General features: G+C 44.7%; 1 protein-coding gene across 1 annotated transcript in view; it reads right to left on the bottom strand.

Moving 5' to 3' along the window:
* NECAB3 (N-terminal EF-hand calcium binding protein 3) overlaps nucleotides 1-26,752 on the bottom strand; it is a 123,833-nt gene that overhangs the window by 23,957 nt on the left and 73,124 nt on the right. The window contains exons 4-5 of the mRNA XM_054981144.1: nucleotides 14,235-14,260; nucleotides 13,682-13,779 (exon numbers count right to left, since the gene is read on the bottom strand). Of these exons, the coding sequence (XP_054837119.1) occupies nucleotides 13,682-13,779; nucleotides 14,235-14,260 (124 nt within the window). The remainder of the gene's footprint in view (nucleotides 1-13,681; nucleotides 13,780-14,234; nucleotides 14,261-26,752) is intronic.

Here is a 26,752-nt window from a genome sequence, read left to right on the forward strand (position 1 = left end):
AGTTGAGATTGCCACCAGCCATGTGACTATTTTCTCCGAGGGCAACCCACTGAGTTCCAGCACCTCTTTTCCCAGAAAAAAAGCCCTGAGGGTGATTAACCCTTCATATATGCAGTTTTTAAACAACAGCCATTTATGTCAGCTTTCTTATTTATGACTCTACTATATTGGAACTGCTGTAACGTGGCCACCAGACTTAGCACAGCAGCGAGGTGCAGCACTCACAAAGTTGCTTTCTGGAAATCATGACAGGATGGAAAACTAGGCTCATCCTAAGAGGTACGTTTAAGCCCAAAAGGACTGGTCAATGAGGAACAGGAGCTTTTAGACATCTGTCATGATCTAGTCTGAGATCTACCAGTAGATTGCAACCTACATTCTGCCCATTCCTGCCTGAATAATATAGCTATTCCTGACAAAAATTAACAAAGCCAAGTAAAAAGGGAAAGGGAGCTGACTGTGAGGCTTACATGTCTCCAGGAAGCTGTTTTGTGCAGTAAACACAGGGCAAGTGTGCCCAAGAGGGAGGCCTGACCAGGCTCCAGAAATAGACTGTGAAGAATTCACTCTTATATGTGAGGAGGGAATGCTATCGATGATTAGAAAAATTCTGTTTTGCTTACAGGTCAAAGTATTGCTGCTACCTCCTCTTGGGAAACTCTCACATGGTTCAAAAGTTCTCCCTTTGTTCACTTTCCCTCTGGGAAGCAGGGTAAATATTTTTGGCAAACAAGAGCTGAAGAGCTACTATCATGGAGACAATTCTAGACCCTCCTTGCCATTTCCATCAGCAGCACGAAGAGGAGCAGGAGATGGAGAACCACCAAGGAAGCAAAAGATCCTTAGGTTGTTTTTTCTGGTTGAGCCAGAGAAGCCAGCTGATGGAGACTCCTCAGTTGCCAAAAATAAGATCAACAATTGGTACACCATACGTCCAGTAAGTGTGCAGGGACAGGCTGACCCGTGATCAACTGATGTTGCAACTTCCTAAATCAAGTGCTGGAGGAAAAACCTCCAGGAAGCAATAAACCAGTGTGAGCATCTCAAACACTGGTTATTTGAGCGTGTGCTTGGTGGTGGGAAGAGCAGCACACTACACTAGGATGTGGTATTATATGGAGGTAATTAACTACTATCATGTCAGGATGGAAAACCCTTTTAATCTGAGGCCAAGTGGGTTACAACATGAACAAAAGTACCTGCTTGTATGCTCATGACCTCGTATCAGTGGCTGTCCACTCAAGCAACGAAGCCTATGATTGCTAATGTTGGGGTTCACATTGAAGTGCCTCCATGGATAGGTAGCCAAGAGGCAGCTGACACCCTGCTAGGCAATCCAACAAACAAAGGATTAGACAATCCAGAGAACCCACCAGAGAAGGGATTAAGTCAGTCTGTAATAGTGGCTATTAAGACCAAGCACAGAAGACAGTGGGCACTCACAACTGCTGTTTGGATGCAGATGGTTGCATAATTCCAAAGTTCTGCACTCATAGTGGTGAGTGGAGGCCCTGGTCCAATGCTTAGTATATTTGGAATGCAACCAAGCCTTGCTGCCAGGTGAGAATTTTGCTTCCTCTGGGTGGCTTCATGCCAGTCCACTATAATGATGACTAGCAAGGGAATTAACTGGGTGTTGATGGTCTATTCTGGAGGTAAAATTCTGGGGCAAGTTCTTGGAACACAGAGCAATAGCAGGAGATGCTGGGAAAGAATGTTATGGAGAATCTCTTCTCATACATAACCTGCATCCCTTCCTTCTGTGTTCTTATTCTGTTAGCACCAAGAACAAAGAGCTCTGCAGTGATGAAAGCTTTTTGTCTTTTGATCCTGGCAGACATTTTCAGTGAAGGTCTCTCACCCTCCAACCTCCTCATTACAATGTGCATTGATAAAACAATGTGCTTTGAAAAAAATGTGATGCAATAACCCTGTACTTCATCATGCATCCCACCTCACTCAGCCCACATACCATCCGCTTTACTCGTTGATATAATATTTTCCAGGCTAGGCAATTCTTATCAAATTCACTGAAGGGAAGCAAATCATTAGCCAAATGGAACCTCTCAGCTGGATGCATGGCTTTCACCGAGGAATGGGATGTTGGATACAACTTGATGGAAGCAAGCCATTGGATCCTGCTCTCCGAGTGGAGTCAGCAAAGCTCCGATTACTGGAGGCACACAACGGAGCACAGGGGTGCCGTTCCTCTGCCTGTGAATTTCTCAAGTCACCTGGCTGGCAGAAAGATGGACTAGATAGACATTTGGTCTCATTTAGAAAAGGAGTTTGTGGGGTTATCTGAGTTTTCTCACATTTTCCCTACACGAAGATAATTGCTCTGTGAGTGAGTGTGTGTGTGTGTGTGTGTGAGAGAGAGAGAGAGATTGGTATAGATTGTGAAGTTGTCAAACATAGCTGTAGAAAAATCAAAATATTATTTGTATACATGTATATAATATTTGTCCATGCAGAAATTATAACCATGTAGGAAAAACGTTTTAAATAATCTCCATGTAGTTGTGAGGCTCCATAACAAAAAAAAGATAAGAAAAAAAGGTCTGAAGGCTCATAATGAGGGTGCAAAGCTGAAGCGAAGCTGTGGGTCTGGCCAGCCCCCGAATAAGAGACTCCCTATGAACATGCTGCTCTGAACATCCTTGCTTACCATGGAACTACACATAAAAAGAGTGCTATGTGCTCACAGAAATAACAGGACTGCACTTTCCCCCAACAACGACCTGATCCAGGACTTTCCTACTGCACTAGATTCCTTTCGTTTAGAGGTAAATAGACAGACCTATGTCACAAGAAGAGTGAGGAAACAGGCGAAAAATATTTTTGTTTATTTCTTTATCTTTTAAAAAACTTCTTTTGCTTGTGCTGGGCATACAGTCATACTACGGGGAAGGAGGCCCTCAGAAGTGATCAGACAAAAAAATCAAAAGAACAGGGCAGGCCTACAATCCGAAGACATTAGCTGCTATAGGCCTAGCTGCCGCTCTTGTGGCAGATGACTATCACCTGCTCTGGGTCATTCCCCATGCTCAGTTTGGGTTTGCTTCTGCAGAACAACCCCGGAGGCAGCTCCACTAACCCACCTGTTGTGCTTCATTTGGGTGCGCCACAGACTGATGGAGTGGTGGAGGCAGCCATGGCAGGTAACGCAGGCTACTAGGTTTCCTGCCCCACTAAGTCTCCTCCTCTATTGCCCAGCCTGTCAATGTGGGCCATTTCTACCAACCCTGCAGCTGTAGGTCCCCATCTACTGGTGAGGCAAGGGAGCTGTCCAGCAGAACAAGGAGCAGCATTCCGGCCAAGGTTGCCAAAAAGCAGGGGAGCTGTCCATGGCCAGGAGAGTTTTGTATGTGATAGTCAATACTCTGAATTTAGCCCAATACATGATGAGTAGCCAATGAAATGCCTGCAGACTGGGAGTAATAACCCCTAGCCTCTTTACAAAGTCATCAAGAGTCAATTGAATATCATCAAAATGGGGAGCACAATGTTCTTCGAGATCTCTGCTTTCTCAGCCAACATCACTTCCACCTTATCTGGATTCACTTTCAATTTGTGCACTTTCAGTCATTTGATCGCAGTGGTCAGGCAGCGAGTCATGCATATTACTATAGGGGTATTGAGTCAAAGGAAACATTAGAAGTCTATAAAACTCCATGAAGAGTAGGGCTGGCTGGTTCTCTCTCCCACCTTCCTGCCCCCTCCTTTGTGGGGGCGGGGCCTGGGTAGGCCATGGATCAAGTCCTTGTCCCAGGCTGTTTTTTTCTTCCCAGTTCAGCCCTGATATGGCGTGTGGTCATGCAGAAACTCAGGGGAGCTCAATGGTCTCGTGTCCCATTCTTAAGCGTTTCTATCACAGATCTAATCTCTGGGAATCTGGTAATTATTATGGCCTCCCTGCTTAGCAATCAGTGCTGTTCCAATGCTGTATTACAAACAGAACACCATGAAAACAAGCAGCTACCTGTAAATCAATGATGAACTACAGGCAGTAACATTGTTTTGCTCTAACTTCCATGAGTGGTACGAAGTTCAAAGTAGCCTTTCATGGATCAACACCCCTGGAGAACAGAAGACTTACTATGCAATACTAAACAGAGTTATTCTTACCCCATTGGCTTAGAAGGGTGTAACTCTGCTTAGGATCGCACTGCTTGCATGCCTTCTTATGTGAAGAGGGAGAGATTTTATCATAGAACCATAAGTGAAAAAGCAAGTGAGACAACTTGAATAATGCAAATCCCAGACACTCGCAAGACAATAAGCTGCAGAATAAATGCCTAGGGATTCGAATTTTGGATCAGACTCCCTCTGGTTTTCTCTATATTCCCCAGGTGTATCATTCTTTGCATTTAAGTATATTTGCATAACCAGAGGGGAATATGTAGTGTTATCCTTTCTAAACTTCAAGTTTTTGGGGTTTGGGGGCAGCGCGAGAGAGCTTTTCTTCTTCTACTTGCAGAGGTTTTCCCCACAAAGTCATAGGAAGTTGGCAGAGAAGGGGAATAGCATGGAGGATGTTGTGATTTTAGTAGACAACAGCATGCCTTCAGTCGTTCAGGCTTTACAAGAGAAGAAAAGCCAAGAACTGTCGTGAAAACAACCTTCTTGCCTTTCAGCCCCCCAGAGACAGATCTGTACAAGCAACAGCATCTTGATAGAGAGCTCCACAGAATCCAAAACTCTTCCACTCAAGCATGGCATCATAATTGACTGGGAAACCATGGAGAACCTCTGGACCCATCTCTTCTATTGTAGGTCATGAGTGTCAGTTCAGGAGCATATCTTACTCAAGAGTGACACTCCTTGCCTCATCACGAACAGAGAGAGGCAGAGGTGCTTTTCGAGGCTTTTGGAACTAGCTGCATACTTTGTATGCAGCTAGTACAAGATTTCTCTCCCTCTGCTCCTGTGGGAAGATCACTGGATTGGCGGTGGAGGCAGGAGCTAGGGCCGGATCTAGGGTTGCCAGCGCCCAGGGCAACCCTAGTCCGAGCCCCTTGCGTGCACGCACTCCTGGCGCTGCATGATGATGTCATTACGATGATGTTATCACGCAGGGTGGAGCGATGGAGGCAGCGTGTGGGGCTGGGAAGCCGCCTGCGCCATTAGCCTCCCCACAGGCGAATGGTGTGGGCGGCCTCACAGCCCCCCGTGCTGCCTTTCACCTGCCCCGCAGGACAGGGGGTGGCTGGCTTGCCACACACCCCCTGTCCTGTAGGGCAGGCAAATGGCAGCATGGGGGGCTGTGAGGCCGCCTGTGCCATTTGCCTGCCCTGTGGCTGCCCACGCTGCTGCCCGCGTGCTCCCGGCAGCTGCGAGGCTGCCCGCACACTCCTGGCAGTTGCTCCTGGCGCCCCCTCCCTGGCGGTGCTGGGGGCAGACTACCCCCCTGCCCCCCCACACAGTCTACTCTGACAAAATCTGGAAAGAAGGCACCCAGTGACTGGACATGGCTGGGAGGTCAATTGGCAAGTACATGCATTGCCTGCTATTGAACAGTGCCACCAATCCACAACTTAATTAGGAACCAGGACAAGAAAACACTGATCTACCTTAAAACTATGTCCATGGACTACGAAAGTGAGATCCAAGAAAAATCTAGGTGAAAAATCTACCTTTAAAGGCCTTCAGAACCCGAGAGCCATATATTTGAAGAACAGTCCCTTTCCTTATGTTCATTTGTTGGCTGTCCCACCACTTAGGGTTGCCTGTCTGGTATCAGCCACAGGCTGGGTCGTTTCTATCATGGCCCCAGCTGTATGGCATGGGAACCCTGAGGAGGTGAGGGGAATCCCTTCCTTGGAGATAGTTAGGGTAGTTAGGCTTGCTTGTTTGCCAGGGCTTCTGAAGTGGTGTGAATAAATGACATATTCTGCTGCCTAACCCAATACTCTATTTAGGGAATGTATCTATGGGTGATGAACTTCCAGATGAAGTCTTATAATGCCTAGATTAACTCCAGCTATTTTGGACAAGTTGCAGTTCCATTTGCAGGAAGATGATAACTTTGACCTGCAACCTATCCTGAAAAGGGCTTTGCTCAGAGGCTCCCTGCGAAATAGTTGCTAATACAATGTTAACTGACAAGGGAAATTGGTGGACAATGTTTTGAGTTTCACCTTTTATGTTGCAGGAGAGGAGCAAGCAGGGGCAGTTTTTGCCACAAGACATCCAGGTTAGCAGCCTCGGGCCCCAAACTGGGGTGGGGGGCACCACTCTGCCAGCTGCACCAGTCACTGCCCTGAAACCCCCACCACCATCACAGATCCCTCATGCTGCCCGAGACAAGCAGTGTGTGTGTACAGGGGAGTGGGGAGCAATCAACTGTAGCATGGTGGGATGGCCTACAGCTTGATGCTCTCCCAACTGGCCTAGAGCTAGCGCCCCCCCCCCCCCCACACACACACACCTGAGTCACTCTAGGGCCCCATTCTCAAGTTTTGCCCTGGGCCCCAGATTCACTTGGACAGCCCCTTGGAACAAGGAGCAGAATCTTACATTGTACCCCCCCCCAATCTTTTCTATTTCTTTTTCACTAAAGGTGCTGGAAGAAATGAGCCCAGGGAATCTTTTTTGTCCTCTTCCATACCAGCTGTAGCAGATTTGGATGAGACAACATATATTTGATCCTAAATTGTGGCTACAATCCACAAACTCCTCATTTTGAAGTAATCTAATTGAAATAAATGAAACCGTTTTGGGGGAAATGACAACAACCAAAGTGAATGGCCATTTCAACCACACTTCCTACTTGAAAAACCATCAAAGAACACTGAAAATCAGTTTATGTCAATGTCCACCCCATCACCTCAAATAAACCACTTTTGCACATCAAGCCAAATAAATGCTCTAGTTGGGTCTCCATTGTCAAAATCTTACTTTTTCCTACCTGTGTTTAACACCACACTACATGAAGGAGAAAAATCTAAGACTTTCCACTGAACAGGTAAATAGTTGCATTTTAGTCCAAAAATATACCTCACCTCTCAGTCAAAGTCTTTCAGGATGTCTGGGTCAGATTAGAAGGCGGGGCATCAGTCACATGTCAGTCCCATTCATAAATACAAAAGAGGGCCTTACTTTAAGAAGAAGAAGAGCCTGTGGGAAGAGAGTGCTGTCCCTTCATCCCTCCCCTCCTCTTTCCTCTTAGTTCCCCACAGAGAGAGGTGAATGGGATGGACACTGGAAAAGTTCCCACCACAGCCATCTGTTGTTCACCTCTAATGCACCTCAGTTTTTACACCTTTCTGAATCAGGGTCATACATATCTTTCTGAGTCTATTTTCAAGTCTCTCCAACTCACTGGCTGTCACCAATTCAGAGATGAGCTACTTGATTCATATATGCCTTAATAAAAAAAAACAAAGCGGGGAAAGAAGCATCAAGGTATGGTTACCGTATTCAAACAGAGGGCTCCCTGCTTAGATTTATTTATATATGTTATTTATAGTACACCTTTCTCACCGAGACTTAAGACAAGATTACACAGTCAATATGATCTATGGCTGGGACATCCAATCAACAATGCAATTGTGTTTGGGTAGCATAAAATTTGAAACAAGCAGAAATCTGATACAGAGCTAAAACAATGCTGAACAACCATAAGCAATTAAACATGACATGTTAAACAATACTAAAATTACCTAGCAGACGCATATTTACAAGTTACAGACAGTACACAGTAGTACAGTCTACAGCCTTTTACCAAAGCATCTTTCTGAAGGCATTTTGCACCAATTGGAGTTTCCAAGTAGACTTTGAGGGGAGACCTACATAAAGTGTGTTACAGTAATCTAGTCTTGATGTTACCGTTGAGTGAATCCAGGGGGCCAAATCAGCTGTGTCAAGGTAGGGGACTATCTTCTAGGCTAGACTGAATTGGAAGAAGTAGTCTTCTGCAGCTGCATTAACTTGCTTCTCTCGCAGCAGTGCTGGGTCCAGTATAACCCCTAGTCTCTTTACAGAGTCATCAAGGGTCAATTGAATCCCATCAAAATGGGGGCACAATGTTCTTCGAGATCTCTGCTTCCTCAGCCAACATCACTTCCACCTTATCTGGGTTCAGTTTCAATTTGTGCACTTTCAATCATTTGACTGCAGCAGTCAGGCAGCGAGTCATGCATATTACTATAGGGGTATTGAGTCAAAGGAAACATTAGAAGTCTATAAAACTCCATGAAGAGTAGGGCTGGCTGGTTCTCTCTCCCACCTTCCTGCCCCCTCCTTTGTGGGGGCGGGGCCTGGGTAGGCCATGGAGTAAGTCCTTGTCCCAGGCTGTTTTTTAATTCCCAGTTCAGCCCTGATATGATGTGTGGTCATGCAGAAACTCAGGGGAGCACATAGCTCAATGGTCTCGTGTCCCATTCTTAAGTGTTTCTATCACAGATCTAATCTCTGGGAATCTGGTAATTATTATGGCCTCCCTGCTTAGCAATCAGTGCTGTTCCAATGTTGTATTACAAACAGAACACCATGAAAACAAGCAGCTACCTGTAAATCAATGATGAACTACAGGCAGTAACATTGTTTTGCTCTAACTTCCATGAGTGGTACGAAGTTCAAAGTAGCCTTTCATGGATCAATACCCCTGGAGAACAGAAGACTTACTATGCAATATTAAACAGAGTTATTCTTACCCCATTGGCTTAGAAGGGTGTAACTCTGCTTAGGATCGCACTGCTTGCATGCCTTCTTATGTGAAGAGGGAGAGATTTTATCATAGAACCATAAGTGAAAAAGCAAGTGAGACAACTTGAATAATGCAAATCCCAGACACTCGCAAGACAATAAGCTGCAGAATAAATGCCTAGGGATGCCACCCTGTGAGATGCTGGCCTGCCTGACTTCCGCCTTAAAGTACCTTCAGCGAATATGCGGGATCCTGCTCTGTGGAAGGAAGGGAGTATACCTCACCCTCACACACTTTTAGTCCACTCGCAGGTCCCTTCAACCTGACATTGTCCTGGCTGCCTTCCATGGTAGCTGTCCCCTCCAGCTGTCGGTCTTACTCCTCCTCCTCTTTGTCTCCTTTCCTCCTCCTCCTCTCCACTGCGCTCTCTCTCGCTCTCGCTCTCGCTTCCCCCCTCCACCACACTCCTACACAACAACCCACCCCACCCTGTGGGTGGACTTCCCTTATATCCTCTCCCTCATTCCTGGCCCCATCTGCCAGCCACACCCCTCTTTTGCCCTCTAGCATTGGCCTTGGCTGCCTCAAGCAGCTGCACCTGGGGTAGCTAGTTTGGCTGCTTTGGGCAGCTACAGCTGTGCTCTCTTGGCTGGCTGCCAAGCCTCCTCTGCTCCGAGCTTCACACCCCTGGGCAGCTACAGCTGTGCTCTCTTGGCTGGCTGTCAAACCTCCTCCATTCAGAGCTTCCAGCAGCCTCAGTTGGTCTCTGTTATTCCCTTTGTCCCTGTTTGCATGTTGGGGCATGGCCCTGTGCTGCTGCTGCTGTCCTGCCAGTAAGGTTGCTGTCTGGCTGGCTGTTCCTATCTCTTGTACCTTCTCCCTCTGCCCTGGTCCCCTCCTGGCTATCCTTACTTCCCCTGTCAGGACTCTTAGCCTCCCACTGCAGGGTGGGGCTAGCTGGCTTCTACCTGCTCCTTCTGACCCTCTGGGGCTTGGAAGCTGCTCCACCCTCCCGTGGCTGGGGTGCCTCTTTCCCCCTTGTATTGTTCGTCAATGCTGGCCCCGGGTGTCCATTGGGGTGGCTGGGTAGTTGGCCCCCAACTGTCTCCCACCCCCTCTTCCTGGTAAGTCTGGGGGCTGAGCCTCAGACTCCTGAGGAATATGGATTTGAAGAAAGGGATTTTATATACCACTTCTGTGCCTTTCAGTATTCTGTGCCGTTCAGTATTACATGCCTTGCACTTTTTCTATGCTCAGGAGCCAATGTAGTATTTGTAATGCAACCTGTAAGAATATGACACTTGAAACAAGAAGACCAAAGAAGAATGTGCTTGTAGAGATGCACCTATAAAAATATTACACATATGTTATATTATCCTATAGGATTCCAATAGGAATCAATACAAGAGAGCCTTTTGTAGAAACTGATTTATGCAGCAAGCTGGGTCGGCCACCTGTGGCATTATCTCCCTCAAGGCTGCAAAAAGGAAGAGAGTGCAGAAATGGGGGAACATTCCTTTTTGCCCACGGACCTCAGTTATCTGAAGGCCCCAAGGCTGCCAAGATGAGACTCCATGGCGCCGTCGAAGGTAACAGTAGCAAAAGGGAAGTGGGCAAATGGGGGGAAGATGTCCTTCCAAGGGGAACAAGCGCAAGGATGAGATAAGGGGCTGCAGAATTTGGAATTCCCCCAAGTAGGTAGCCGACCCAGAATTGCGTCTTCCAATCAAACTAACCCTAGACACCTGTGTCAAAGACTACGAGCCAATAAGATAACAAATATTAGAATATTGTAATATTATTATAATTAACCTGAGGGTATTAATTGCTTTGCACTTCTATTGTAGTTTTGATGAGCACTGGGCATGAGGGAGTCCCTTTACTTCCCGTGGGAGCTCATCCATTGTTTAATTAAACAATCTATTTGCTTCAATTCAAACAGGACTCCGGGAATATTTTTTTTTGTCATTGTGATTGGCTAAGAGAGAGAAAGATACCAAAGAAGCACAAAGTTTGTGCATAACACTCTGGACAGCCTTCTTATGTGAAGAGGGAGAGATTTTATCATAGAACCATAGGTGAAAAAGCAAGTGAGACAACTTGAATAATGCAAATATCAGACACTTGCCAGACAATAAGCTAGAGAATAAATGCCCAGGGATTAGAATTTTGGATCAGACTCCCTCTGGTTTTCTCTATATTCCCCAGTCACATCAGTCTTTGTATTTAAATGCATTTGCATAACCAGAGGGATGCTCAAGTGGAAGTCATTTGAAATACCTCTCATGCAAAAACTCTAGGACCATCTGAAGAAGGAAACCTGTGGCAGACTAGCATAATAGTGCTCCATTTGGGCCCCATGGTAGGTAACATACATTATTAATTTGCCACTGCATTGTTGTGGCATCAACATTTTCTCTCAGGAATGGAATCATTCCAGGATCCAAATGTCTCTCCTTCTCCGTCAGCACTGAGAGCTTTCCACATGTTGAGCAACCTTTACATCCACACAGCCTGACGGAATGAGATAAATTCTTCCTCTTCCTACACCTACTGAGACTCCTGATGAGGCTATCTGGAGCCCAGTTGACCTTAGCCTCTTAATGCTTTCCCCACATAAAGCACCTCTATGCTGGGAAAACTGGACTGAATTGCTGCCTATCATGAAGATCCAGAACTAATGGGGCCCCTGAAGTCCATAATTAATTGGTTCAGAAACCACATATGCCCAGTTCATAAAACTTAGATATACTATGAATTAAGAATGCTAACTCTGATGCTGCTTTCATGAGGGAGTGTGTTGCTGGATTTTCAAGCAGTTCCAGCAGAGCTGCGAACTATAATTCCCAGGGGACAGAAAGCATCAACGTTATAAGCTGGAAAAGAACTTTCAGAAAACAAATGGGCATATTCCAGACACTCATATCTACTGAGCCAATTCTGAATGAAACAGGGAATTCTCTCCTTTCGTGGGATCCATTTCGGAAGAAATGGTTGCAAACCAAATGTGAATTTGTTGTTTCAATAGAGTACTTACATTCTCAATGTTGGTGCTTGCCATAATAACTGGAGCAACAATTGGATTTTCTTGTTTCTGTTCCGACTTTCTGTGTTGGTGTGATTTTTGGAACCCACGCCTTTAAAGAGTGTTTTGCCAAGCACCCATACAATTTCCCCCTCAGCACTTGATAAAGGCTTAATTTGAACCACAACTCACTGGTGGGCTTACAGCATTTTTTTGGATAGAATTCCAGATGCTTGATAGTGTTACCCTAAGACCCATTTCCCTGCTGTGAGTCCTGCTCCCCGGAGCTCCCTCAGATCCCAAGGCCTTATGTAGCTCCAGTAAAGAGAAGATCCATCTTGTATCAAACCAAAGAATCAAGATTGAGGGTATGTGCAACCATCTTTTCAAGGGAAAGCAGTCACCCACCCCAATCAGGGGCCCATTCTCTGCCTGTTTGGAATCCCACACACTGGGGCTATGATGAATGAATAATGTTTGCAGGACAATAACTCAGTATGCCATTCCCACTGAAGAGTATCCCTCACAATGCAAGCCTGCTCCGGAGTCCCAATCAAGTTCTTAATCAGCAAGATAACATCTCCCGCCCTATTAGCATCCCCTTCCTTGAGTGACATTGGTGCTTTGAGATTCAATTCGAGGAACCCAGGGTGCTTTAAGTTTCTGCTTCCTGGCACTGGTGGGAGAAGGGGATGAGAGGGTCTCCCTTGGCGCCCTCTTTCCCTGGACCTTCTTCCACCACCTTGGAGATGATGCATGGTCCTCAGGACAGGAAGAATATACTCTACCCTGCCCCCAAACTTCTCAACACCCTGTCACTATGCCTCTGGATCACCACTTCCTTCCCCTCACTCTGTTCTGTTGGCACAGCTCCTGCGTTATGCCAGGGAAACCACTCTGATTCTCCTGAAGCCCCTCTCCAGCCTTCCTTGTTTAATGGTTTCTGCTACCCACCCCCCTTGTCCTTACCCCACATAACTCTCCCTCATACTCCATTTTTGCTACTTGACACATCCTGCCAGCCAGCCATGGCCCTTTCAACCCCTTCTCCCATCTCCACTAGACACATGCACCCATGCACACATCTTCTCTTTTCGAGGTCTCTCTAGATCTCCTAGAATATTCTGAATAACAATCTGGAATTACTGTCAATCTCCCCCACCTCAACACACACTCCTTCATTTGCAAAGTCAAGTCCCTAGGAATTCCCATCCACTTAGACAGCTGTAAATGGAATACACACTGAAGCACAGAGGCAAAGTTGTTCTGCACATTTAACATACAAACTATTCCCAGGAATGAATATCATTCATTATTCACTAAGAGTTTCTCACATCTATTGGTTTGAACATGGAGGGCACTCTTAGTACAAATGCACTGGTGGAAGGTTTTAAAAGGGCTTCCAGTCCCTGGTAAGCCACACACATTTATGTTTTAGCTGCCGAAAGGGAACTTACAAGGGGAAGGCAAAACTGTCCCCAATGGGGACCCAAAGGCACTTGCATTGTTCTCCTCTCCTCAATTATATCCCCGCAACAGCCCTGTGAGGTAGGTTAGGGTGAGAGAGTATGGCTGGCCCAGGCTTCCATGACAGAGTGGGGATTTGAACCTGGGTCTCCCAGATCCTTGTCCAACATTTTACCCGCTACACCACACTGGATCCCAGCATAATTCATAATGATTCACAAGACCTTGAGCATCACAGGTGGTGTACGCAGCATCACCATAAGTGGGATCTCTCAACTGTTTCTGAAAATTCCCATCCAAAATTGGGAGAAAATAAATAAAAGAATAATTTGCACATTTTTGAAGTACATAATTCCAACGTTCCCTGAGTACCTTGAGGGCTAGAAACTTACTTTCCTTGGAGTTACAGCAGCATCCCTCTTTATCTGAATATCCATTCATTGTGCCAGGAATGATCACATACAGCACCTTTGCACAAATCACAGCATCCTTCTGTAACAGCGATGTATTCTTGGCTCTACTGATAATTGCCCACTCACCACTTTGGTTTTATCCATGGCTGACAGGACAGCAATGTTGAGCTGTTCCAAAGCAGACAGAACTTGCCTATATTCTCCAAGATGTCCTGAGAAGTAATCTGTAGTAAGAGAAAACAGTCATTTGTGGTTAAGATTCCCAAACAGAGTGCCCAGTGCTTGCCTTTTTAGCAACTATTAAATACAAGTTTCATTTCCATAGTCATTTAGACGCTTCTGTTAAGATCTTCAGCAGAGGTCCTGTGCACTGTGCCCCTCCTTCTCATGTACGGTGGCCAGGCTTTTCCCAGGGCTCCCCTTATTTTGGGGAAACCCCTCTCCTGTGATCTAATCTTCTGAGTTATGGCGGAATGGTGGAAAGGGTGTGGAATGCCACACCACGTCTTTTCAGGAGGACCTAAAACCATCCCAATTATTTTTCAAATGGATAAAAGCCACCCTGGAATAGACTGGGTATAGTGTAATCCCTCCCAGCAACACACACACTTGTGGATAATGATAGAACAACGTTGCCTATTCCTTTTTTCCTTCGTTGGGAAGTTAATGGCATACTTACCACACAACTTTTCAGTCTCCAAATTGCTGCAAGAAACAGAGAAAAATTACTCTTGGGAGATGATAGGTTCAACCTTGAGGGAATCAGACGCTCTAAATGAGAAGACTGGAACTGTTGGCTAGGGCTGCTGACTGAGAGGGGAGTGGCCATAACTGCACAGTAGAGCTCCTAGTCTGCATGCCGACAGCTCCAGGTCCAGCCCTCGTATCTCCACTTTGAAAGCATCTCAAGCCACAGAAAGACCCTTGTTTGCCCAAGATGCTGGAGAAGTGCTGCTGTAATAAAAACTGAATTAGGAGGACCCATGTGCTGATCTGGTGTGGCCTCTCATTTCCCATACTGCAGGCGTGGTGTAGTGGTTAGAGTGCTGGGCTAGGATCTGGGAGAACCAGACTCGAATCCCCACTCTGCCGTGGAAGCTCACTGAGTGACCTTGGGTAAGTCACACCCTCTCAGCTAACCTACCTCACAAGGTTGTTGTGAAGATACAGCAGAGGAGATGTACCACTCTGAGCAATTTGGAGGAAGGTTGGCATAAAAATTTGCTAAATAAATATAAAGTTATATTGAAAACTCTTGGTGACCTATTGCATTACAATTTTTCTCCCTAGTGCATCTTTAGCCAAAAGAATATACTCCTTTGTAGGATTTTATATCAGTGACTATGGCAGAATAAACAAACATATTATATGACAACTGGAATGAAGTCTTCAGTAGTGTGGGATGGTGAGAAGTGGGGAGCTCAAGCAGGGATCCTATCAGGAACATCAGGGTGCTCCAAGTGTAGCCTGACTGTCATTATATAATATTGGGGGGGGGAGGGTAGAATAAGGAGTGAGATTTTCTTAGCTCTACAAAACATATGCATGATGATGCCGTATGAGGCGACCCATCTGTTCTTTTCGTAGCGTTCAGCCACACTATTTTAGGTGTTCAATAGTGCATCTCCAAGCCCTGTGTCTAGGCAATGATACTATGTCGTCTACTTTAATGAAAATTGATGCCTCGCTTAGACCAGCAATTTTTTAAAGAAGAGGAATGGAGAAAAGGTGCATTAGAGGGGAGGGTGCCATGGCTCACTGGCAGAGCACCTGCTTGGCATGCAGAAGGTTCCAGGTTCAATCCCCAGCAACTCCTGTCTGGAATCTCAGGCAGTAGGTGATGTGAAAGACCTCTGCCTGAGATTCCAGACAGCTGCTGTCAGTCAGAGTAGACAGTATTGATCTTGATGGGTCTGATTCAGTAAAAGGCAGCTTCATATGTACACATGTAAAGGGGTATGTGCTGCGCTGCCAGCATCATTGCAATAGTGATGAGAGTAACAACTCTCCCCTTGTAAGGCACATTGGAGTTAAGCATAAATATCAGCTAAAATCGGGATTCATGCGGAAGACAGTTTTTTCCTATGGCAATGCACATCAACTATTCTCTACAAGACAGGACACAAGAAAACAGTTTTAGGACATCAGATCTCTGCAAAGACACATTCAGAGCAAATCCCACCATGAAATAGGACTATTGTTATCAGACTGATGCATTCTTAGCAAAATGAACTGACAAAACATGACATGTATGCACATCACTTACCTCAGCCTTTCAGAAGCCCCAGAGATGAAGAGCTAATTAGCTGTCTCAGGATAGCAGAATATCTGTCCTATCCACAGCGAATGACTTTACACAACCAATTTTTACAGGGCACTCTTCATTTGTGGTGAGCAATCCCCAGAAGTCTTCACCATCTCTTTGTTATTATAAATGCACCATAATATAGTGCATTAGCTGTACAGCTACAGAATTTCTCCCACCACTATTTCTGTGGATCCAGAAGAGCAGCCAAATTAGATAATAATATGAGCAATTTTTTTTACAGGAAACCAGGGAATATTGGCTGTAGGTCATACAGACCATTCCTTCATCTTGCTGGATGAATGAATTGTAGTAGCATTTAGACTGCAAATTGGCACTGCAAAGATGTATACAGTCCTGTCTAATAACCATTACAGGCACTTGTTGGATAGTGCCTGTTACATCACTTCTAACACCCGACACAGGTCTCCCTTCAGGCATGACTCAACGAAAGTGTTTCTCTGTGTATAGGTTATATACACATATATAAATTGTTTCTTTTCTGTTTTGACAGGTCCTTTGAATGAAAAAAAAAGTGAAAGACTACATGTTTCTCTCCACCACTGTTCTATACTAATGTTTGAGTTCTTTCCTTGCCTAAGATTCTTTTCCTGGGGCAGATCTACCCTCCTCCGCTTCAGCAATTGAACACATCTCTTCTTTTTTCCTTTTTAAAAGTAAAAACGGAGTAAACGGCAAGACTCCCCCCCTCCATTCCATTTGCACAATAAAGATGTTACTACTGCACAGCCCTTTGGGAAAGTCACTTTCATTAGTCCAAGCAGCAGCAAGAAGACAAATGCCTTGATCCAGCAAAATCTAGAGATTGAGAGCGGGACCACAAGTGACGCCTGACACAGGTTGGACACTAGTCAGCTTCCCTCAAGTTTTGATGGGAAATGTAGGCATCCTGGTCTTGCAGCTTGGCTCTCTGACTGCTGTCCAATGGACTTTTCAACTGTCACTTGTCCAACATTCCGCCAAGCTGCCTACATTTCCCATCAAAACTTGAGGGAAGCTGACAAGTGTCCAACCTGTGTCAGGCGTCACTTGTGGTCCCGCTCTGATACAAAAAAAATTGCAACCAAAGGTGAGAACTAGAAGCCATGAGAATAGAAGGAATGCCTCCTGTTACTAGGAAGTTCCTAGCTCAGATATTATGTTGGCCATGAGCTGGCCTTCCAGAAGATAGTATTTTCTCTACCTCAACCCAGCCCAATCAGGAACATGAGGAAAATAAAGCTGACCTTCCTACAAGGTTGTTATAAAGATTACTGAGATAATGTTTGCAAAATGTTCTGAAAGGTATATAAGGTATAAAAAAATTGACTGTATAAAGGTATAAAAAAATTAACTGGCACTCTGTAATCACCCAATTGTTCCCTCTGCAACCTGGCAATCTCCTTTGGTGTAGTCCAGCTTTTAGAGAGTTCATTTCCATTCACTGCAGTAGATAATTAATTTTTTTTTCATTATGCAATCAGCATTTTTACAAAATCTCCTGTGCTTCCTAAATACCCTGTAAGCTATTACTTAAGTGTGGCCTCTAGGCTTAGAGAGTATTTCAGGGGTTTTTTTTCATTGCTTTTGGTGGCTTCCATCCAGTTACTAATGAAACGCTGGAGCAATCTCTTCATAAGAAAACCGCACTCCTGACCAGGAAGCACCAGTCCCATTTCCCAAAGGCAGGCAATCGCATTTGGTACTTTTCTAGCCCTTTCTGAATGTGTAACAAACATTAACCGATTAATTATTAAAATGCTGAATAATTTAATGCGGAGATGAACTTCGAGACAAATCAGAAAGCCTGGCCTATGTATGCACAGCACTCTCAAAGAAAACATGGGTTTCCTTTCATTTGCTTTTCCCACTTGGGCAATACTGTTATTATTATAATTTATTTCAGCGTACCAAGTGTTTTACAAGGCTATTCTAAAAAAATCTGCCAGATTTGCCCTGTAAACACTAGAAGAAAGCCTCAGCATTACCCACAACGCTACGAGCAACACCAAAGCTGCTGTATAAACACATACAGCAATATACAAAACTGGATGAAAATAACAGTATTTAGCCTTTACCTAGAGTTTTAGCATCTTCAGGTAGATAATCTTTTGTAATCCTGACAATGGGGGGGAGAGGAAGCAGAGACAGAAAGAGAGTAGCTTGCCTAAGGCAAGATTAGACTGCTAACTAAAGGTGTGCAAAACAAAACAAATGAGTCGGAAATACACATGGAAATTGCTGGTTGCTAAAGCAGCTTCCGGAATGGTGAACCAAATCCAGGAAACCAAGTCATAATGACTCTGCCCCACCAAAAAGTCTGTGAGATTCATTTTTATCATGCAGTGACAGCAGCAGGCAGGCAGGCAGGCCTTTAATGGCATTATACCATTCAGATCCCAAGGGGAGTGCATCTTTCCCCCCCTTTTTTGGTGCTACCTGGGCAACGGCATTGTTTGTCTCCCTGCCAATCAGGTCCTTGCAAGGTGCCACCCCTCCCCACCTATCAGCTTTGGAAACATTCATTTAACTCTGTTCAAGGGAAACATGGCAACAACAGGCAACAGCTTGATGAAAAGGTAATGGTTTATTGGCATTAATAATTATCACTTAGAAGGGAACATAATGTCACTGCAGAGTGCTCTCCTGCTTGGGCACTGCCCTGCCGCTGCTGCCCTGCTAACACTCTGCCAGACAGTTTCCCACCAGGTACACCCAACTGACACTTCCCTTCTTCAGGGACCATTGGGTGTGTGTGGTGTACTTGAGGAAAAACTCAGTGGATCAATGGTTTAGAGTGAAGAGGACTAATGACTGATGGGATTTGGGGTTAAGTGTGGAAACAGCTGCCCTAGAGCCTTCTTTCCCCATCTGACCCTTAAAAAGAAAAATGTGTATGTGCACAGCCACCCAACACTCACCTCAACACCTTCCCCAAGCATTCTTCAAGGTCCATAAACAGCGAACCCCATTGTTGCGTGTGCTCAAACTCAGTACATTTATGGTTTAGAGGAAGGATTGTATTCTGTGTAATTTAGCTACCCCAAAGAGCCTTGATGGCCTCATTGCAAAGAATGGGTCTGAGATTCATGATTTTTTTTTAAAAAAACAGACTTTATCCAAACCAACAAATCGTCTCTCGGAATATGCCAATAATGGTAAATATTTTATTTGGAAACCCCAGATTCAAAACTGAAATGAAAACCTTCTCAGTACACACTCCTACTGAAGACTCGCTAATTTGTAGACTGTAACTAGAGGTGTGCACTGCCTAAAAAGGCTCGTGCTTTTCCATACATTTTCCTTTTGCTCTAGGCAGGCAGGATTATTTTTGAAAGGACAGAGTAACCAAATGGCTTGCACGATGGAAGGGGGCAATCTTAAACAAGTCTATTCAGACATAAGTCTCTTGTTATTCAATAGACAGAGTCTTCTCTGTAGCAGTGCTGAAGTTTTGGGATTTCCTCCCCAAAAAGAGCTTCCTCAAACCATTCTTGTAGGTATTTCACCATGTGCTAAAATGATATTTTGCTGGCCAGTCCGATGTTTAGTGGTTGAGTTGCCATGTGTATTTTTATATGGCAGTTTTTAAAATGAGAGGAGAAACTAGGGATTGCCTTCTGGGTGGAATACTTTGGTTTGATTGTCATTTGTGTCTTGTAAATTGTTGTAATCCACCCTCAGCATCCAGTTTGGAGATACAGGGGCTGGATAGAAACATTTTAATTGAATAGCTGGGAGGGCTGATAATTACAGTTGACACCTGCAGCTGGCAATCCTCTGGGAGGAATGAGGGGATTGGGACAGACACGCCAGCATTGGGCCAGTGTGTAACGTCACTTTTGGCAAAAACCAGACAGGACATCATTATTTTGGGTTGGGATGGGGGGGGGGAGTGCTAGAATTCAGCAGCTGAAAATGCCTGGTAGAACAACAATCGTAAAGCTTCTACCATTCTTCTATAAGAACTAACGATGTGACTATAGCAATTTTCTCTTAAAAGGGATCTCATTGCATGGGAGACACCACCAAGAAAAAAACAAGAAGGCCATATTCCTAGCAGATGATGATCTGGTCTCCCTCATTTGTAGAACCCATAGCAAAAGCTTATCACTAGATCTTAATCTGGGGAGGGGAGAAAAGATCGTTTCAGAAATATACTGGTCCTAAGCTGATTGGAGCTTTACAAGGTCAAACTCAGCATCTGGGATTTGACCAAGCAACAAACTACGCACCAGAGACGACTTCACAAAATAGGTATATTATGCTCCCTGCATGTGGTAACCAGACAGCCAGGAGGCAAAGCATTCTGGATGAGCTAAAGTTTCCGAGTCATTTTCAAAGGCAGCATCATGTTGAGCACAGAAATTAACAAAGTAAAATCCTTCTCATCCTAGAAGGGATTCTGTTAATGCAGGAGCTGGTGAAATATACGTACGGCCTTTAGAAAAAGAAAGAAACACATTTATTAAGGGCTCAGAAAGCAAGGCACGGGACAGCCAACTAAATGGTGAGAGTGCTCAGTTTCAAGTAAAGATGACTCAATTCTATGGAAAACCAGGCCAAATGCATGACAATGTGGAGCAGCCTTACACCGAGTCAAGCCACTGGTTCCTCTAGGACAGGAACCACGGTCTTCTCAAACTGGCAGCAAAAGGTCTTTCCCAGCACCTGAGATCCTTTAACCAGAGAGGCCAGGAACTGAAGCTACCATCTCCAGACAAAACAGGTGCTATCGGTGAGCCACAGCCCCTTCTCTGTTTAAGAAGAAGAATGTTGTTTTCCTACATCTCAGAGAACAGAACACGGAAGAAGAGCTTTCAGGACAGCCTGCATAAGTCTTTTCAAAATTCATATGCGCTTAGGCTGCACATCTGTTCCCTACAAGTCATATGACCTCTGAGCTAAGCCTGTGCTGTTCTCCTGTCTATCTGCATGTGACATAGGGACAGAAGTGCAGCCAGGGCCTTCCAAATAACCTAAAGTGTGATGCTCGCACATCTTTCTTTGCCACTACGTTGTGGGAAAACAGCCTCTGTAGAAAATTGCCCCTGTACTGAAATGCTAGACAAAGAATAGGGAATTTTCCTGTGAAGACAAAGCCTTCCACTATAGTAGGCTACAGATTAGGAAAGGATGTCCAACTATACGCACAGTTATGGAAGTTTTTCAAGCACAACCAGAAGGCTTCTAGGACAGCTCAGTTGAAGCCAGAAATTCCACATCGTTATTTGGTGATCCACAAATCATCCTAGCTGTATGATCTCTGTGGATCAAGAGTAAATTCTGGAGACATTTTCAGGACAGAGGTTCTAAATGTTTCCCTTTTCAGATCCAATCTAGTCAGCAAGGATATTGAGCTTGCAATCACTGCTGTGGCAACCAAACAAAGGCAGAAGGTATGCACAACTTTCTGTGGGTGCACAAAAAGAAGGCAAAATAATAAATGAGGGGTCTAAAATATTCATCTTCCCAGATGTCAGCCCTTCTCCCAAGGGAATAGAAAAACACTAGGAAGCAGAAGATCCAGCATTTCCGGTACAGTCTCTCCACCTTCTTGGTTCAGCCAAGGCTCCTGCTATGTCTAAGGAACACCAGCAGCATTTCTTCCTCATCTAGTGAAAATGAAACCTACATTCCAGAGGGGGAGGGGAATCCCTCTAGTTTTTTTTAATGTTTCATTTAGAGCAGAATAAAACAAACTGATGAAAGAACTCCTTCCTTTACAGAGAAGCTGTGAGGGCAGAAGTAATGCCAAGGCTGGATGAAGAAGTTAAAATAGCCTAGGGGCCAGCCAAGCTCAGACCCAGCCAGTGGCATCAACAGTGGTAAGTCTCTCCCAGTGCTTCCTCCCACCCTGTTGCTAGCCAGCTTCAGTTCAAGAAGAGGCAGCAGAAGAGTTAATCGCAGATCACTGTGGCTGCCGTCTGAGTCAAGCAAGCCCTACAGTGCTGGCAGAGCTACTGGGGCTTAGTTTGCTTCTGGGGCAAGTTCAATTTGCCTACCTCTGAGCAAATCCTAGGATAGCAGAAGTGAAGGTGGCATAAAAAGGGGAAAATCAAAAACTGGCTCCAGAGCCACGCTTTGTTGCACTTGTTGTGTATTTGCATTACAACAGAACAGTCTGTTCCCTTTCTCTGATATTTGTGTGCATTGGTTTAGTCTCAGGAGTAGAGTCATGGCTCAGTTAGTTTTGTTTGTTAGCTCCCTTGTCCGGAAACCAGATGCTCCCATCCCTGTTTCTTCTTGCTAATAAGTGGGTGTTATTTGGACACACTCATCTCCTCTGTGTGAACCTGAGTGTGTACCCTATTCCTGATTTGCATGCAAAAAGGGAGTATCACAGTGCTGTTCTTTCGATAACATACTGAGGTGGATCCATCCATTCTCCAAAGAGTTCTCCTCCAGCTGAAGGAGCATTCTCCCAATTTAAGTGGTTCTTCCTCCAACAGAAGAGCCGTTTAAGTTGGAGGAAGGAGCCTCAGTCCGGAGGAAGGCTTCAAACTTTTCTCAGTGGAGTGGGACAACAGGGGTAGGATCCAACCCTCTAGGTTTATCTGCTCTGAAGTAAAAAGAACACAAGCAACACATTGCACAGTTAAGGACAGGGTTGTTCCAATAGACTCTGAATCTGAACGCGCCAAGAATCCTCTGCGACATTTCAAAGGAGCTTGAGCTATATACCCTTATAAATATGGTTTCCCTGAGCAGCCGCTTTGGCTCATTGTGTTGTCAGGCTGGACACATTTAAAACAAAGAGATATTATCCAATATGACTCTCCCCAGATTTTGAGCTAGGCTGACTTTCTATATATTCTCAGCAGTACTGACTGACGATAGTTTTGCCTCTAGTCCCATATGTTATTTATGGGTGCCCGTACCTTGCCCAAAACAAAGAGCAAACCCCAAATATTTTCCTCCACCTCACTGGAGCAGGAGGTCCTTCAGAAGAGCCCAGGAGGCATTTCCTTTTCATTTGCAGAGAACATTCATTTGGAAACAGCTAGCTCCTCCACCATAGAAGGACTGTTCGTGATGACTCTGGTCAGGCCTGATTCAGATACTGGGATGCACTGGCTTTTTCCCTATATTAAGTCACTGAACTCCTGGCAAGAGGTGCACCACAAAGAACATTTTACGTTTGATACAACAGACAAGTAAATCAATTAGAGAATCTCTGCTTCCATTCTAAGCCTTTATTATTCAAATATGATTATTCAGTATTCTGAATAATAGCTCAATCAACAGACAATCATACAATCCATTATAATACATAGTTCATTAAAGGAGAGCAACTGCATGAGTCCAAGAAAGCATCTTACCCAAAGAAAAGCAGGTCACAGGCAAGGAGCCCCTTGTAGAAAGAAGCTCCTGATTAATTCAGCTTCTTGTATTTATAGGTTTCAAAATCATCTCCTAAAAATAACTAACTGTCCTTCTTCAAAAGAGCTCACATTCTTATTATCTTATAATTTCAAACACCAGACAAAGGCCGTTTTCACATTCTCTAACATTGTGCAAAACCCAAGGAACAAGGTCATCATCAAGGTACGATTTCTGACATCACCCCGTCATGCTTCTGTTTTCATGGCGCAATGACGTCAGAAATTGCGCCATGAAGATGCCCTCGTTCTGTGAGTTTTGTGTGATGTTAGAGTGTGTGAAAATGGCCAATGTTATCTATTATTTGAAACATCTTCTTAAAGTATATAAAAATTGTTACTTCATTCTTGCTACATTTTATCTTAACAAAGTCTATGTAAAATTAGTGATTACAAGTTTCTCATATCTATGCATATCTTTTCACCCTAAACCAATACATCCATCCTTGAATTATATCTCCACTTCTGTGAAGTTGGACGTTCCTGTCATTCTCAGGGACTCTCTGCGCCTGGGCCTCAACTCATTGTATCTATTGATAAGGGTTAGATGGCTCTTCTAATCTACACCTGGGCCGTTTCCACACGGCTCCCCGCTGCTCGTAATAACTCAGAATACTGCGCGAGAAAACGCGGAAAATCGCATTTTCTCATGCGAGATTTGCAAGATGTCACGTGACGTCGCGCAAATCTCGCACGAGAAAACGCGATCTTCCACGTTTTCTCGCGCGATATTCCAGGTTGTTATGAGCAGTGGGGAGCCATGTGGAAACGGCCCAGGCCATACAACTGTGTTTCCCTGTTTCTTTCTTTTTTTTATAAATTTTTATTTTAATTACTAACATCAAAACTACAAACAGAAAAAGGAAAAAGGAAACAAGGGGGGAGGGAAAAAACAACATAAGAACACAGACTACAACTACAAGTATTGAATTCCCTTCATAACACAATTATTTAAAGTTAAACTTTCTAATATGCTATTAGATTGGTAGATCTTATAAGATACGAACTATAGTCAGGATCAGGTCTTCTTCCCCCCCCCCCCCCTGCGTCTCAGTCTCAGTTCTCTTTGAACAGCTACAATAGCTGCGCTCACTCACTCTTCCCCACTCCCCCCTTCAGATTCTGGATCTTCTTCTTGCACAAACTCTTGATGATTAATCACAAAATCCCTCAGCTGTACTTCCGATATTATCTTGTAGGCTTGGTCTTTATATCTAAACCAGATGCCTTCCGGGAATAACCATTTGTATTTTATATCACGCTTTCTCAGAAGAGCTGCGAACCTTTTGTATTTGAATCTTCTTTTCCGAGCTAAAAATGGAACGTCCTTCAATATCTTAACCTTGTTACCAAGAAAGTCCAAGTCCACGTTAGTCGAATTATATAAAATGGTGTCCCGAGTCTTCTTAGATGAAAAGTCAATAATAATCTTGCGAGGCAGCTGATGCTTCATTGCATATTTTGAAGATGTCCAACGGACTTCCAGAATATCGTTTTTTAACTCTTCTTTAGTTGCCTTTGCGAATGACACCAAAAGCTCCGACACCAAATCCTTTAAATTTTCACTTTCCTCCTCCTTCACATTCTGTAAACGCAATACAGTCTGAGCACAATCCACTTGTAGTCCTATCAATTGATTCTCCAAAAGCTTTACTTCTTTGTTTGTAGCTCTCATGAGTGTTGCATTTTCACGAGCAGATTCCTCTTCCTCGAGCGCTACATCTTTAATGGTTTTAACTTCGTTTTCAACTGAACCAACCCTTTGTCCGATTTCATTCAGCTTATCAACAAAGGGCTTCATAGCTTCAACAACCGACCGTTTAACCACCTCTTCAAGAGTCTCTCCCTTCCCCTGCAACGCAGCCGAAACCGATTTGCCCACAGCAGGGCTCTGCTTTTTCGTCGCCATCTTAGGGGGGGGGGGGAGTCCACCAACTAAGTTCCAAAACTCAATGAAGGGGAAGATATCTGAACCTTCTTAAGCTTCAACTCCCACCAATCCTTCGCATACGCTTAGAGTAACAGAAAGGATCTGCTTACTTACAGGCTTTCAGCCTTAAATCTGCTTGTTGCCGTTCTCCATGGCCCGGCAGCACGCGATGTGCTGTGCAAGTCTGCCGGCCTCCATAGGAGCAGACGGGCTATTTACCCCCTGGATCGACTTCAGGGGGCTCTTCCCGCAGCGCTCCGGACCCTGACCCCCTACCTGGGAGTCCTGGGGGTTAAGCCTCGCAGGTCAACCACCCGGTCAGGCTGCTCGGCCGCTTCCTCCCGGACCTGCGGAGAGGAGCGTCCGACATGGCCGGGAAAACGAAACCAAATCTGTGTTTCCCTGTTTCATGCTCCTTTCTAAGGTTGTTCTATTCTAGGCCTTTAGTCTCCCTTTGTGGCATGTCTAGGTATGGGGCTGGGCTGTACTATCCCTGTTTCTGTATGCAAAGACTTTTTCTATGTTTTTCTTGGTTAAATCCAGCAACAGTTCTCCTATATTTCTAGCTATATCTGTAACTGAACACCTGGATTGGATCCCACCAATATTTTGTGGTTGGCTGTAACCCCTATAGAAGCCATTTTATGGTTGTGCCTGCTCAAAATTCCAAAACTGCACAAAATCCCAAAAACCTTGGTTTTCTGACAAAATGCTACGTTATTTCTTTCTCCTACTTCTAGTGGCAGAATGTTGTTGCTTTTAGGGACCAATACTGTTTTTGGACTAGGGATGCCTGCACTTCTGGCTCCTGGCTTCCTGCCTGCTCTCATGCAATAAGAAAGAGGTGTGCATGTCCTCTCTGCTCTCTTGGAGACATTAACCTCAAAGGTGTGACCATAACCAGCCTCTCCTTTGACTTAAAAAGGAGATGAATCTCATCAGACCAGATCAAATCAATTTCCTTGGTCAATCTAATTGTAAAGATTGCTAATCTTGAAAGTGTCAGTGCCAAATAGCTCCTCTATAAGATACACTTCTAGTTCCTTTTTGCATAGCCTTTTTCACATTTGGCAAGGACACTGAAAAGTCACTCAAACATCATAACTTGCTTTCCTGGGAAATCAGCAGCCTGCCAGCTCAAGACATTCCTTAAGAATTGTCTTCATTGCACAAAGACAATCCCATGCCCACCTGGCCCCTGGATTGCCTTGGGCAATTTTCCAGGGAGTCAGCTCGCTCTCAAGACCTCCATGAAGGCCTTGTGTGTTTAGATTTAACAAAAGGCCTGCATATCCTGTTGCACCTCCTGTTGCTTTTCAAATTACCTCTTGCTGCTTGAGAACAACCTGTGTTAATCTAATCTCTTTTGTAAAGTTGCTCTGGACAAGAGTTAAGGCATCATTAGAAAGGAGGTAGGGCCACCAATGTCCAAGGTGTCATATTTCTGAAGATGAGGTACATTATTTCCATGGCTCCGCTGACAGGAAAATATCCCGTTTTGAAATGTGCACAGAACACAATGTACTGTTTCCACCTTTCCCCACCTCCACGATCCTTTAGAGGATGAACCATTAGAGGCA

Source organism: Eublepharis macularius, chromosome 5, assembly GCF_028583425.1.
Source record: "Eublepharis macularius isolate TG4126 chromosome 5, MPM_Emac_v1.0, whole genome shotgun sequence".
Lineage (NCBI taxonomy): Eukaryota > Metazoa > Chordata > Lepidosauria > Squamata > Eublepharidae > Eublepharis > Eublepharis macularius.